We start from the raw sequence: 15,853 nt of genomic DNA on the forward strand, positions 1-15,853 counted from the left end.
ATATAAATATATATATTTATAATATTTAAAAATATTTGCCGGTATTTTTTTTACAAATTATAATGTTTAATATTATTATTACCGGTATATTTAAAAAAAAAAAATAATTGCCAAATTTTTATAAATCCGATTACCTAATAAATAAATATTTTATCACTAAATTTTATCGATATATTATTATAATTATTTAACATTACGGTACACTTGAAAATGCAATACTAAATACAATCGTAAATTATGAAAAAATATATTGAAATAATATATATATATAATTGATATAATAATAATATATATTTACCGGTAATATAAAAAAAATAAAGTATCAAATAAATAATCCGATTGTTTAAAATAATTAAAAACTTTTTTTTTATTCAATTAATTTTATATTAAAATTGTGACCAAAAACTTTCATTTTTTTTTTATAAGCAAATTGAGAGATGATTTTCAATTAATAACATTTAAAACACACAAACAGAAAATCATTGGTTGCTATAAAATTGGCATTTTTTTCTAAAAAAAAAAACAATGAGATAATTATATCTAAATAATAATAAGTTAAAAATGGCATTAATTATACGTTTTTAAAAAAAACTGTTTAAGAGATATTTTTGTTTTAAAAACAAAACAAAAAAAACATATTTACAACAAAAAATATATATATATATACTATATTTATATGAAACAACAATTAATTGATTAATAACTATCTATAACTAAAATTATTAAAGATTAATAATAATATTAAAAATTAGTACATAAAATCTATTTACAATAAAATTCAATTATTTTTTTTTCTTAAAAAATTCAATAATAAAACAACAATAAAAATGTTTAAACAATTAGTTAAAAACAACTTCACCACCACTACGACTGCCGTTACCCTACTATTACTCTTCAGGGCCGCTATGAATAGTTTGTGTGTAATAATAGTTTTGCGGTACAAACGGTGCCGAAAATGCCGACAATGTGGACATCAATTTCGATTTAACTACTAATTGATGGACACAGTTATTATGGGATTCGGAGGCGGCCACTGTCGTCATCGTCGAAGCCGCCGATTGGACACTGGCCTGTCGTTTGCGGCGCATCACTGCATGCGACAGACAGACAATACATTGGACATTGCATTCGACATACGAGTTGACTAAATGCATCTCTTTGTGGACGACTGTCTTGACGTGCGGCGGCAAACATACGCCGCCGTGACTGATGGATCGTTCGCGACGCCAGATCTTGTGGTCGGGCAGACAGTACTTCATGATGGCATCGCAACAGACGTGATTGACAGCTGCCCTGAAGTTCATCTGATGCCAGAGTTTGTCTCGTTTGCGTAGGAATAGCCGATGTTTGCTTTCGGTAACCGTATCGGACATTGCAAACCGTACCAAATCCAGCTTCATGTCCAGGTCATCCTCTTCCATATCGTGGGCCAGATATAAGGCTACCATCAGATAGACGGGTGTAAACTGTTGGTGCCTTAGACCAGCCCTCTTGAAATAGGTCAGAGCCATTGCCAGCAGATATTTGTCGGCCAATAGACAACATTTATCCCACAGAAGTAGTTCTTCGACTAACGGTTCCTCAAGTAGTCGTTTGAATGTATAGATGTCTTTCTTGGTCAGTGCAAAGTCCTGATAGTCGCCAACCATTGGCACCACTGAACTGTTGTTGTTGGCCGCCACTGATGGACTACTCGTTGCTAGACTAGATGGTCGGCCCGACGATAACGACGACGACGAAGACACCGCCGCCGCCGACAACAGCAACTGTTGCGCTGAATAACTGTTTGGATTGTTGTTGTTGTTCTGGTTATGGCTGTAATTGCATGTATGGCTAGTAGTATTGTGGATCAATTGTGGACCGATTGTTGACCAATAGCTATAGCTGTTGGTCAGCAGCTGCTGCTGATGCTGTTGATGGCAGTGGGAGTGCGGTTCAGATGATTGTTGAGACCATTCGTTGCTAGTATTGGTGTTGTTGTTGTTGTTGTTGGTGTCGATGACAATACCGTAATCGGTGACCAATCGGTTGATCATTACTTGAGACATGACTACTACTACTACTACTACTACTACTACTACTAGTGATGAATGGATGGATGATAATGAAGACACACACACACTGTTTGGACAGACAGTCAGTCAGTCAGTGAATGCAAATGTAATGTTTGGCTAAAAATTTATTTTTCAGACGTTTTTTTGAAGCCAAACGTTTGGTTCGAATGGAACGCATAGTCAGTCAGTCTATGCGCTTAAAAAAAAAAAAATAAAATAAAAGCATAACAAACAAACAGACGAACCAATACATAGATAGTACTAATAGAATAGTCCAATAGTGAGAGGGCGTCAAACAGTCTATATATTCTAATATACATTATATATATAATGCTTTTTTCTCTATAACAATATATTTGCCATACGATTGCATTGTATTTTACTTAAACACATGGCTTATAGTACAGTACATGTATATCACTGCTTATACAGTACTTTATATAAGTTATATATTTTAATGGCTATATAAAAAAACACGTGCATTGCTATTGCCTATTGATTTGTGTGTGTGTGTGTGTGTGTGTGTGAAAAATGTGTGCAAAAATTATATACCGGTATATATTTTTTTTGCCTAAAACTATACAATAAATACTAAAAAAAATTTTTTATAAAAAATATACATTAAATTATATTAAAAATTTTAAACATAACTTTCAAACACTAATACATTGGAAAAACTTTTTATTAATTGTTTTTTTTTGTTGGTTTGATTTAAATAAATTAATAGGATTTTAATATTAGTTTTTTTGGACTTTTACTAATTACTGTATTTACCGGTAATTTAATTTAAATTAAAAAAATAATAATAAATTTACATTTAATTTTTAGATTTAAATTTTATTGTAATTTTTTTTTTGGGTACTGTAATTAACAACATATATAATATATTGCATACATATATTTATCATTAATTACATACACATATTTATTGTACATATTTTTTGTTTTTAAATTTGATTTTTTTTTATCAATTATACCCTACATTGAAATTTTGCAAAATTTCTAAATATAATTATTATTAGTTAATTAATTAATTAATTAACAAAAAAAAAGTTTTACATAACAAACACTTTTTCGGCTTCTTTGATGTCAAACACATCCTTAGTTCGCGGACAAGTTATGCGACCATTATTATCGATGGCCATCACTTTGAGTGATTGTTCGCCGTAGACGTGGCCATTGGGCAACACAAGCGGCAGATTGTGCTCATTGAGCGGTTGGCCAGATATGGTACAAACGAGTCGCGACTGCGAACAGTGCGAATACGGCAAATGTGCGGCCAATTTATTAAGCAGTTCACTGCATACGGGACAGTCACCGTTTTTGGTGCCATCTTTCTTGTAGCAAATCGGTGTCTTAATAGCGGATAGGCCGGCCTGTAGTGCTACCGAAAATACCGATGATGTACTCAACTGATACAGTTTGAAGTTGTCGTTACGAAACTGTTCAATAATTTGGTCCCAACGGCTTTCGTCGAACAAACACTTGTACGGTTCGACCACTGTATCGGCGGCAAAGGCCAACAAACCCATTACACGCTGTAGGTCTACATTCTGGCCGACGGACTGCTGTTGTTGTCCCTCTTCAACACTATTGAAATGTTTGCGCGCGTGATGTACAGCCTCCAGACGCCTGTTCTTGCGAACCAATTCAATGAACTCTTGTTGTCTGAGTTTTATCTCCAGTGTCGACTTAATCTTCCGGAGCTTCGACTTGTTGTCGTGACACCAACTAAGACAACGTGATGTTTCGCGTGCGCGCAGCGAATCTTCTACTTGTCGACTAATCAAAAACAGATCGATATTTGTTAGATCTTCGATCTGCGAATGTATAGCCAAATTGATGGCCGATTCGTAATAACCGGATCGCAGAAAATGGTCGACAAGCATACGATCCATGCGTTTCTTTTTCCATTGAGTTATAGCCGTTTCGTTTGAATTGGTTTTCAGACAATAGTCTTTCAAATGTTCTAAACGTTTCTTACAGACATTGGCCGCGTCTAACTCATCCGTCAGGCTTTCGTGCGATTTGCGCTTAAGTATCTGCAATTTGCTGACCACACCATTAAGCAGATCATTGATCGAATTGATGGTTATGGGCGAGTCGGGTGTGGCCCGATTGCGAACCGATCGTTCCAGTTCGCTCACCGATGTCTGTACGTGCGATATCTCGCGGTCGACATTCTTCTGGGCCGACCGAAACTTTTTGTTCAGTATCTCGTAGGGAACCTTCAGTGTCTGGTGTTCCATGGCTTTCAGGTCGGTCATCTGTGGCTGGCCGGTACCGATACCTAAACCGCCAATACCGCTGGCACCAGTCGATGACGATCTCTGTCGCTGTTGTTGCTGCTGTTGTTGTTGGGCAGCCATTGTTGACCACGAAGACGATAGTGATGTACTGCTGTCCGATACCGAAGTGGTCAGTCTAAGTACTTCCGATGCAATACTATGATGGACAGCAAAACTCATTGCAATATATATATATTATTTTTGAAGTTTTGTTTGCAATTTAATTGCAAATATCAGCCACAAGTGGGTGAGTGAATCAATGAGTGAGTGAGTGAGTAAGTGTGTGTATGTGTGGGTGAGTTTGTTTTTGTGAAGCAAATAATATAGTGTGTGGGTTAAGGGAAAAAAAGTATATGATATCTGATATATATATATTGAAAGTGTAGACACTATAGGATTGTAGTGATAATTGATTTATTATTTTTTTTTTGGTAGTCTATTGATAGAGAGAAAACAAATCTAAAAGACATTAAACATATCAATAAGTCAAGTGATATAATAATAATAATAACTATTAAATACAATTGAAATAAAAAGTTAATTAAATATAACAACAAAAAAAATCACACATAATATGTATGTATACTTACAATAATTGAGATATCAATCAATTTTCAATTAAATTAATTCACAACAATATTAATTATTATTATTATTATGATATATCGTATCATATGATAATAAATTTAATATATTTACACAAATAATATCTACAGTACAGTACATATGATATCATATAATAATATGACATCAAACTAAACAACAACAACAAAAAATCATTGACTTTTATGATATGATATATAAATACAACTCAATAATAATAATGGACTCAATATATGAGTCTATCGATTGACTTTTAAAAACATATGATATAACTATTAATATATAATATAATAATAATTACAGTTTTTAAGCTATGATTTTGATATATGATATTATTATTATTAGTCATATAAAATATTTTGTGACACAATTATATATATTTTTAAATATACAGTAATATATTAATACATATGTCACATATCATCAATAAATTGTGAGAAAAAAATAGTAGTTTTTTCACCAAAAAATAAAAATAATAAATGATTTTTATTTGATTATTATTAGGTATTATCACTCACAATGTATTACTACTGTATTATGTGTTATACTGTAAATACATTTATTATTATTACTTATATATTAAATAAATTTACTACAAAAAAAACATAGCTATTAATCAATAATAATAATAATAATAATAATAACGAGTCACACATATATTACATGACAGGTTAGGAAAAATTTTATTTTATTTTTTTACAAATATATGATATAAAATACAATCACTTAAAGTATTGATAGAAACATATATATATATATCAAAAACTTTGATAGCAATTATTATATGTATTACATAATGTTTTTTTTTGTTGTTTGTTGTTTGTATTACACAGTATTGGAAAAAACAAATTTTCAATTATATATAATAATAATGAATCTAAAATATGCATTCAATTTGAACACACATTTGATAGTACAGTATTAATACAGTGTATTAAAACACACACACAGTGTGTGTACAAACGCATGCGCACAAACAATGTGCGGCATTATACAAGCTATACACTGTACTACAACAACACACAACACTACACAACACAAAACAATAAATTGTTTGATGAGTTTTAATACAGTATTTTAGAGATAGTATAGCATAGCATAGCGTAAGCATAGAGAGAGAGAGCAACAAAAATAAAATAGACATTCAATTCAATTTGAATTGAATAACACACACAACAACACACACACACACTATACAGTAGTATTAATAATAATAATAATAATATAATACATAAGCAATGCTATGGACAGCACTGTTATGCTCCTCTCTCTCTCTCTCTCTCTCTCTCTCAGTGTGTGAGTATATGTGTGAGCAGTGAGTGAGTGACTTAAGTGCTGGGATTTGCCTTTACTACTACTATTGAAACCATTGGCACTGTTATACTAGCACTGGTATAGCAGCAGCAATAGTAGCAGCACTGGTACCTACAGTGTGGTAGTATTAGTAGGTAGTATAGACTGAGAGAGAGTGTGGTGGTATATATGAGAATAGTTGGTTGTTTAGTGTATGTATGTATGTGTAAGAGTACTGTATATTTTTATTACTACAACTATAACCTAATGGTGTGTTTTCTGTGGCAAAATGTCGGACAAACCACTCTTTGTTTGAAAACGCCGTATAAATTGTTTTCATTTGTTTTGTTTGTTTGTTTTTTTTCGGCAGAAATAAAACAAATTTCAGATTTCAGATGACATAACAATTAAATAACTAATTGTGTCATCAGTTTGTCTCTCAGATTAACTAATTATAAGTTTGTGCTTAAAAAAAAATATAATCTAAATATAAGTTGAATTGATTGTCAAATATATAATAATAATAAAATAGTTTTTTTTTACAAAGTGTTGTTGTGTTGTGTTGTATATGTGTGTTGACTGTGTGTTTGATTGATTGATAGGTAATACTGTCTCTTCAATAACTTCAATAACCGATAATTACAACCAAATCAAAAATAGCGTCGATATCGTCATCGATTTCTTCATCGCTGCTGTCATCGCTGTCGACATCGGGTGTAGCGTTGAATCCATCACTGTATCATTCGTTACAATCAGCGATACCGACGACCAACCAATCATCGACGATGGACAAGAAAAAACCGTTGAAAAGGCCGCGAATGGACGGTCCGAGTATGTGTCCGTTAATACACGATAGTGTTTTTTTTAGTGGACAACACGCGCGCGCGCTCGCGAGTGTTGTGGATCCACCACTTGTTGATACCATTTTGTTGTTGTTGTTTGATCTAATAGTGTCTTTTATTTTTATTCCCAACCAGTCGGTGCTCGCAGTGGACCGATTGCCAACGGCCCGATGCATGCCCGGCCATTGGTGGCCCTGTTGGACGGCCGGGATTGTTCGGTAGAGATGCCGATACTGAAGGACGTGGCCACTGTTGCCTTCTGTGACGCCCAGTCCACACAAGAAATACATGAGAAAGTGTTGAACGAAGCGGTTGGTGCACTCATGTGGCATACAATCACTTTAACTAAAGAAGATCTCGAAAAGTTTAAAGCCCTGAGAATTATTGTCAGAATCGGTTCCGGTGTCGACAATGTCGATATCAAAGCTGCCGGAGAGTTAGGTCAGTACTACTACTACTACAACCATTGTCGGCACTGTTTGTTTTTTTTCTAATAATTAATCAGTCAATCAGTTAGCAATCAATCGGTGACAACACATATAATCGGATGTATTTTTGTTGTTGATTTAGTTATAGTTAGAGTTAATTATATATATATTGTTAGCTTTTATTTTATTTTTTAATACACCAATTCATACACACAGTTTTGCGTCATTTTATTATAATTTTTTAAATGATAATATATGGTATATTACCGGTTGTTTTTGTTTGTTTTTTTTAATGGTTTCACTGAACTAACTGTTAATTATAGCATTTTTTTTGTTGGTTTGTTAACTATGTTTTAGTTGTGAAAGAGAGAGAGAGGGAGAGTAACAGAAAAGTTCAAAGTTTATAATGTTTTGATTTACAAAACAAGTGTTAGTTATCATTGACACTATGATAAGTGTTTTATCAGTTTATTACTATATATATATATATATATTAATTAATATTAGTAATAATTGCATAAATTTTATCAACAATTTAATGCTTATTATTAAATATAACTGTAGTTTAAGATTATATGTAATATTAATAATAATCTGTTTTATTATCGTTGTTGTTGTTGTTGTAGGAGTGGCCGTTTGTAATGTTCCCGGCTATGGTGTCGAAGAAGTAGCCGATACAACATTATGTCTGATATTGAATTTATATCGACGAACCTATTGGTTGGCGAATATGGTCAGAGAAGGAAAGAAATTCCAGGGACCCGAACAGGTGCGCGAAGCCGCTGCCGGTTGCGCCCGCATTCGTGGCGATACACTCGGCATTGTTGGATTAGGTATGGGTCAGCATTTATTTTCTATCATTATTATAACCAAACACTTGTCATTTGTTTTTCTAAATTTGTTTTTTTCTCTTTTGTTTTGTTGACAATTGCCGACAACACACCAACCAACAGGTCGTGTGGGAACAGCTGTCGCATTAAGAGCAAAAGCTTTTGGATTTAATGTCATATTCTACGACCCGTATCTTCCGGACGGCATCGAAAAGTCGTTGGGTTTGACCCGAGTTTATACACTCCAAGATTTGCTCTTTCAAAGCGATTGTGTATCACTTCATTGTACTCTTAATGAACACAATCATCATCTCATTAATGAATACACAATCAAACAGATGCGTCCGGGTTTGTACTCATTATTATTGTCTAATAATTTATTGATGTATTTAAAATAATAATTAATTTTTTTTTTGGTAATATTTGTTTTATAGGTGCCTTTTTGGTGAATACAGCACGAGGAGGACTGGTAGACGAGAATGCCTTAGCGGCTGCACTAAAGGACGGCCGTATCAGAGCTGCAGCACTTGACGTTCACGAGAGCGAGCCATTCAATGCCTTGTCGGGTATGGATTGTTTGGTTACTGTTTTTTTCTCTCTCTGATTAAAAAATATTTCCGCCTCATTAACCCATTAACTAATTATTTAGTAGTTGTAGTAATACATAATCATCTAACAGTCTATTACATTGAAAAAACAGTTATCAAAAGTTTTTTTTTGTTAACTAACCATTTCATTATCATCTGATCTATCGTTTAGGATAGGTCTAGACTCTAGACTGTTGTATATTGATTAGTAGTTTAGATATATATATATATATATTGTATATATTTATAATGTGTTTGTCAGTAATGTAGTAGTGGTAGTGTCTCCTATTATCACATGTTTATGGTGTGTGTGTGTGTGTCTGCTTAATGTTATGCACCGGTATCTTAAATGACTACAAAAAATACTAACTACCGTTTCTCTGTTGGTCTTAATAAGCAGATTCCCCGAACGTGATCTGTACGCCACACGCCGCCTGGTATTCGGACGCCTCGTCGACCGAACTGCGAGAGATGGCCGCTTCGGAGATTCGCCGGGCAATTGTAGGCCGTATACCCGATTCACTACGAAATTGTGTCAACAAGGAATATTTTGTTTCATCTAATTATGGCGAGAGTATTAACGGTGCCGGCAGTGCATACAACTATACCGGACCCATAGTTCCACATTCGACAACATTAGAGCCGCTGCCGGCGCCCGGTTCGGTGCCGACATCACTATCTTCAGCGCACGCCACACCACACTCGACATTACAAGACAATGCCGGCAATCATTTGACACCCAAACCAGAAAGTTCTGAAGTTCATTGAAATTTAAATTTAAAAAAAAAAGAAATAATACGACAATAACTACTACTACAACAACAACAACAAACAAAACACAGCAACAAAATCATTAATTAATTTTCAATTTCTCTCTTTTTTCAACAAAAAATCAATTTATTATTATTATTATCGACGACTACTACTACTACTATCTGTATTTACTTTATCCTCCAATTAATTAAGTAATTATAATTAGGTTTAATAACCACATTACATAGCTTTACATTTTTTATTTTATTATTATTATTATTATTTTCGAATAATTGCTTTATATAAAAAATAGAAAAAATTGCTGAAATTTATTAAAGAAAACATTACACATACAAACTAAACAATTTTGAAAACTTTTTTTTTTAATTTTTTTGATCAAACAAACTATACGACAATATTATTATGATTTGGTTATAATTTTAGTTTTGGGGGAAATGTATGTTTTATTTTTCAATGTTATTATATTCATTAATATACATAATTAAATATACACACATACATACACACTGTTTGTGCTATACATTTATTATTATTATTATATATAAATCTACATTGAGTTTAATGTTTTTCTTTATTTAAACAAACAAAAAATTTAAAAAATAAACGATATTTTATCGTAAATTTTATTGTGAATCAAAAAATATAATAATAATAATAATATGACAGAAAAAAATATGTTTGGCATTACATCTCTATAATTATTATTAAAAGTAAACAAAAAATAATGATGAATAAATTTTTATCAAAAAAAAATAGTAATTTTAAATGATTAACGAATGTTATATTATATATAAAAATATATATAATATATATATTTATATTTTAAAAAAAACTCGAAGACGACGACTAAAATAATATTGCATTTTTCAAAAAAAAAAATAATTTTTTTAATTAATGAAAATATCTACTAATAATAATTAATTAATTAATTAATTAATAGTTTGTCAAATCCAAGCTATCGCTGAAATTACCCAATATTTTTGTTGTTTGTTAGACGTAAAAGTAATTTAAATGCGAGTATTATATTTAAAAAAAAAACAAAATTTTTTTATTATTAACTAATTGATCAAACAATTGAATTGATTGAAACAAAATGAAACGAAACGAAAAAATTTTATCATTCAAAATACATATATAATAATAATAAATATATTTAAATATATATATATATATATCTATTGAAACTCTTTTTTTTAAATCATTTAAAAATGGGTTTTTTTAGTGATTATTTTAAGAAAAAAAAACAAAAATCATTGATTGATTTCTCACTTTATTTCCTCTCATTCCCTCTCAATATAAAAAATTAATGAAATAAAAAACTGATTTTTTCAGAACTTTAAACTCGAAAAACATTTTTATATATACAGTATATAATAATAAAATAAATTGAAAGAAAATCAAATAAAATCAAATTCAAACTCTCAAGGCTTAAAAATATTTGTTATTATTATTATTATAACATAATTATTATATTATATAAAAATTACTTTCTATGATATAAACACTATTTAAAAAACATAAAACACATTTCTCTTTATTTATATTATAATATTTTGAATACATTATTATTATTATTTTAGTTTTATTTATAACTTATTTTTTTCTGAATCACTGTTTTTTCTCAGAAAGTGAAAAAAATTTACTATATTTTTGTTTGTTTGTGATTGCATTTCAAAAAAATCATTTCATACTATTTTATTTTTCGTTGAAAAAAAGCATTATTTGTTTTCTCAAAAAAATTAATTAAAACAATAAAATAAATTAAGTATTTTTGTTTGAATTATTATTTATAAATTTTTTGTAGTTGTTGTGGTTGTTTCAATTAGATTTAATATATATATTTTATAATATAATTAATATAATATATACTGTATATACTAATGTAATTTTTATTTTTTATATACAGTTAGATATTTATATTATATAAGTATTTAGTGATGAATATACAGGTAAATTTTTATTGCCTATAATTTACTTACACACACACACACACACACACACACACACACACACACACACACACACACACACACACACACATGTATTTTACTATAACTAACTGTACAGGTATTATACAATAATTTATTTTTTTGATGACATGAATGAAGTATTGTATATATACTGTACAGTATATATAAAAAAAATTATTCAATACTTTAAATATGTTAGTAATTAATTATATAATCGATTTGATATTTTTTTAATATACATATAAAATATATCATTAGTTGAAAAATATGATATAATACTGTTGTATATACTGTATATATTGCCTAATAATTTACGAGCTTTTAAATTGATTTATACATATGTATTGAATTATTTTCAACAACAAACAAACAAACATATTATATATATATTTCCTATTTGTTATTTTTGGTATTTCCCTAAATTATTTCCCAATGCTTGAATTATAATTATAATTTTATTTGAAAATTATTTAATCGACAAAAAAATATAGACATTTATTAATATAGCAAAAAAAATAAATAAAAATAATAATCAATTGATTTTTTCCATAATAATAAAAAAGCTCTAAAACAATCAATTTAATCATAAATTTTTGTTAAAAAAAGTTTTATTTATATGTGTTTATCCAATCGGGGAGGGGGGAGGGGGCTCCCTGTCCACCACAATGTTACTGTTTTGGAAATGTCTACCAACTTGACCACTGGTCACTTTTTTGTGTCCCGCTTCCCACTTGGGTATCGGGGGGGGGGGGGGGGGGGGGGGGGAGTGGGCAACAATTTATTAATCACTATTGGATATCAATTATTATTTAATTAAATAGTAATATTAAAAATTGATAATAATTTATTATTATATCATAATTTACATTAAGTTTATACAGTAATATAAAATGTGATGTAATTTATTGTTTTAATGATAATAATAATATTATTATACAGTAATAGATGTCTCAACAAAACACATGTTTTTTTTACTATTACTGTAATAATAATTAATATTTTAGTTTCATTTAAATTCAATTCAATTGAAATGTTTTGAATAAATTAAAAAAAAAAAAATTTGTTTTCATTTTACCGAAAAAAAAACTGATCACCGATTGATTGTTAGCATCGATAACAGCATCCGTGACACCACTGATGACCACAAGACTCATACAGTCGACTGTCAGAGACAAACGTTTGGCCGCCGAAATGTCCCACTGGTGTCGATTGTTGGCCAATAGTGGCGCCGGCGGTTGTGTTGGTGGCCATCAACGTCTTATGTGTTGCCGAAGTATTATTGGTCGGCAACACCAACAACAACAACATCGGCACAGTTTATGTCGGCAATTGTCGACAACAGCCAAGTCGTCGCCGGCGTCGGCGTCGGACACAACAGCAAACCCGTCACAGCCGATGATTACCGACGAAGTGTTTGAAGAAAGACGCTATTCGGGCGAAACCAGATTTTCGATGCCGAAAGCGCTGGACATTAAGCCAATACAGTCGTTAGGTTTGCGGTCGACGATCGAAAAGATAATCAAATACGAGTCGTTTATTGAGCGGTCATTTCTCGGCGAATTCGACAAAGACTTTCTGTCGTTTCCGATTCTGTTGAAAACGCGTCAAGAGTTTATCGAAATGACCGATCAGTACGAAATGGTTAGACAAACGTTTGCTAAGATGCGCAAAGACGACCAGACACTGGAAACGCTGGCCTTTAAGTCGCTATACGAACTATCGGTAAGCGAAATGATGTTTGTCTTCGAGGCCATCGGTGCTTCAAATCAACAGCGGCTGTCATCGTTCGGTACCGTCAGTGCCGAAGATCGGCGACGACTCAATCCTATCAATGATATCAATAGACTTTTGTCGACGACTCCCGAAAATCAGTTAACAGTGGAATCGTTGAATGAGAAGAAAACGTTTATCGAAGAAGTTGTGCCATTGATTATACACAACGCACTCACCTATTATGCAGTCTATACGTCATCTAATGTTAGCCTAAGAGATGAGATTTTAGAGACGAAACCGAAAATTGGTTTTGCATTTTGCGAACCAAACGATCACTTGGGATCACTTCCGTACATTCATTGGGAAAGTCAAGCAAAACTGTCCAATTCGGCCGATTCCTGGCTTATCAGTGGTTCAAAGGGACGTATTCTCAAAGATAATTACGATTATTATATGGTTTTTTGTCGATCGGACGAATTTCCCGAAGAATCCGATATCAAACGTATCAATCAGTACGGAATTGTTACTTTGTTGGTACCGAAAGATCAGGTTATCATTGAAAACGATGGCACCGATAGCTATGGTTTTGAGTATCAACGGATCCGATTCAATGATCTACTGTTGTCTCGAGAAAAACACGAACTAATTAAATCCGAAGAGAAAGCAACGCTAGCTTTGAATGTGAAAGCCTGCGGACAGTTGGCCTCGAGTGCTATAATACTGGGTATTTTGAAACAATTGTTGCGAAATACCTATAATTTTGTGGTCAACGAACGGGTCGGACTATCCGAGTGCGATATCATACAGAAAATACTGTCGGAAAGTACGCAAAAGATTTACGCCATCGAATCGATGCTGTATTTGACGGCTGCTATGTTCGACTCGTTTGAAACCGGATCTGATATGACATTGGAATCGATTGCCGTCAAGACTAAGGCCACCGAATTCGGTTACGATGTAATCAAGAATTTGCGATCGATTTACGGCTCCCGATATCCGGTGTCGTCGACAGCTCACGACTTGATCAACGTTTTCGACTCGTTTCTTGACTGTTCAATCAATAACCGTATGTATCTGGCCTTACGCGGTGTCCGAATGCATGGCCAATGGAATCACGACCACATTCGCCGTATGCGATTGTCGCCACTATATCCAGTCTATATGTTAAAGAGTTATCTGAAATCGGTTAGAGCCCGACGCGATAATATCAGTTTAGATCTGGATCTCGTCGGCTACTGTCACCCGAATCTACGGTCGGCCGCCGAATGGCTCGAGTATTGTGTTAAGAAATTGGATTTCGTAACACAACAGGTGCTTATCAAACACGGAAAGGTATGTACAGTATATATATAAATAAAAAAAAACTACCGTTTCTTGTAATTTATACATTATTATTATTATTATTGTCGTTGAATTCATCCACCAATCTAGCAGAACATTATCAATAAGCAACAAGAATTGGACCGATTGGCCACAATGGCAATTGACATCTATATGGTAACGGCTACTACCTCTCGGGCATCGCACGCCATGTGTACCGGTTTGAGGAATTCGGACATCGATAAGGAAGTGGCCATCAATTTGAGTATGGAATCGTTTCTCAATACTACCAAACTAGTAGATGAATTGTTCAACAGTGGCGATACTAACAGTGATCATCGGCACCCGATGGTACACAATCGTAATGTCAAATATGACGGCTATTTTGCTATGCCTACTATAGATCGTATTGTTTAGTGTGTTAACTATATTACTAGTAATTTAATAATAATAAAAATTAATTTATATACAGTATATATATTGATATATGTATTTTTGTTTGCAATTAGTTTCGTTAATTGTTATATAGAGTATATAACGTATATAAATATATATAATATAATATAAAATTATTTGTAAATGATTTTTTTTAATTAATTAGTTATTAGATAATGATAATAAAAATAATTAAATTAAAGTTTTTGATATTAAAAAAAAATAATAATTATTTGTTATTTGATTTAAGTACTGGTAATGTATGGCCTTAAAACTTTATAAATATATATATATATAGAAATAAATTTTTATATTTTATAAAATATTTAATGTTTATATATGATATAAAATTTAAATAATTAAATATACATTACATTTTGCAAAACATTAATAAATAATTTATATATAAATATATTTACCGGTAATATTGATATTAAGATACTATTGCTATTAATATATTATTAATAATACTACTAAATTATTTACTTTATTATTACTTAATTATTTAGTATTTACAGATTTTTTAATATAATTTAATATAGTTTAATATCTAATAAATAAAATTGAAATTATTTTTATTTATAAATGATTTCAAAAAAAAATTTAGATTATATAATCAATAATATTATTAAGTTATTTTTTTTGTCTAATCAACTTGAATTTTGTGTGAAATTATTATTTTGTTTGTTTGCTATTAAAAACTATATAAATATTTG

At 31.3% G+C, this 15,853-nt stretch overlaps 4 protein-coding genes across 9 annotated transcripts; 2 read left to right on the forward strand and 2 right to left on the reverse strand.

The window, feature by feature from the left end:
- Positions 1 to 851: 851 nt before the first annotated feature.
- On the reverse strand, positions 852 to 2,241 carry LOC128966032 (speedy protein A-like). Its single transcript, XM_054312833.1, has one exon. The coding sequence runs from the start codon at positions 2,046 to 2,048 to the stop codon at positions 888 to 890; it is 1,161 nt and encodes a 386-aa protein (XP_054168808.1). The 5' UTR covers positions 2,049 to 2,241; the 3' UTR covers positions 852 to 887.
- Positions 2,242 to 3,036: 795 nt separating this feature from the next.
- Positions 3,037 to 4,993, reverse strand: LOC128966015 (E3 ubiquitin-protein transferase MAEA-like). 2 transcript variants are annotated; one of them, XM_054312815.1, is made up of 2 exons: positions 4,933 to 4,993; positions 3,037 to 4,499 (listed from the first exon to the last, which is right to left on the reverse strand). In XM_054312815.1, exon 2 carries the CDS (start codon positions 4,421 to 4,423, stop codon positions 3,110 to 3,112), a length of 1,314 nt encoding a protein of 437 aa, XP_054168790.1. In that variant the 5' UTR covers positions 4,424 to 4,499; positions 4,933 to 4,993; the 3' UTR covers positions 3,037 to 3,109. The 2 variants fall into 2 exon arrangements, with proteins under 2 accessions (XP_054168790.1, XP_054168789.1); XM_054312814.1 differs by lacking the exon at positions 4,933 to 4,993 and having other exon boundaries at positions 3,037 to 4,754.
- A 1,231-nt stretch (positions 4,994 to 6,224) lies between these two features.
- LOC128966075 (C-terminal-binding protein-like) lies at positions 6,225 to 10,128 on the forward strand. Of its 4 annotated transcripts, XM_054312882.1 has the most exons (7): positions 6,225 to 6,393; positions 6,899 to 7,069; positions 7,216 to 7,521; positions 8,135 to 8,347; positions 8,462 to 8,686; positions 8,773 to 8,904; positions 9,323 to 10,128. In XM_054312882.1, exons 2-7 carry the CDS (start codon positions 7,024 to 7,026, stop codon positions 9,691 to 9,693), a joined length of 1,293 nt encoding a protein of 430 aa, XP_054168857.1. In that variant the 5' UTR covers positions 6,225 to 6,393; positions 6,899 to 7,023; the 3' UTR covers positions 9,694 to 10,128. The 4 variants fall into 4 exon arrangements, with proteins under 4 accessions (XP_054168857.1, XP_054168858.1, XP_054168860.1 ...); XM_054312883.1 differs by having other exon boundaries at positions 6,225 to 7,069; positions 9,326 to 10,128; XM_054312885.1 differs by having other exon boundaries at positions 6,225 to 7,069; positions 8,135 to 8,341; positions 9,326 to 10,128.
- A 2,559-nt stretch (positions 10,129 to 12,687) lies between these two features.
- On the forward strand, positions 12,688 to 15,135 carry LOC128966016 (complex I assembly factor ACAD9, mitochondrial-like). 2 transcript variants are annotated; one of them, XM_054312816.1, is made up of 2 exons: positions 12,688 to 14,714; positions 14,814 to 15,135. In XM_054312816.1, the coding sequence occupies exons 1-2, from the start codon at positions 12,807 to 12,809 to the stop codon at positions 15,117 to 15,119; spliced, it is 2,214 nt and encodes a 737-aa protein (XP_054168791.1). In that variant the 5' UTR covers positions 12,688 to 12,806; the 3' UTR covers positions 15,120 to 15,135. The 2 variants fall into 2 exon arrangements, with proteins under 2 accessions (XP_054168791.1, XP_054168792.1); XM_054312817.1 differs by having other exon boundaries at positions 14,817 to 15,135.
- The last annotated feature ends 718 nt before the right edge of the window (positions 15,136 to 15,853 follow it).

This window comes from Oppia nitens, unplaced genomic scaffold (genome assembly GCF_028296485.1).
Source record: "Oppia nitens isolate AA-2021 unplaced genomic scaffold, nextdenovo-longstitch-racon4-pilon3 scaffold19_pilon_pilon_pilon, whole genome shotgun sequence".
NCBI lineage: Eukaryota > Metazoa > Arthropoda > Arachnida > Sarcoptiformes > Oppiidae > Oppia > Oppia nitens.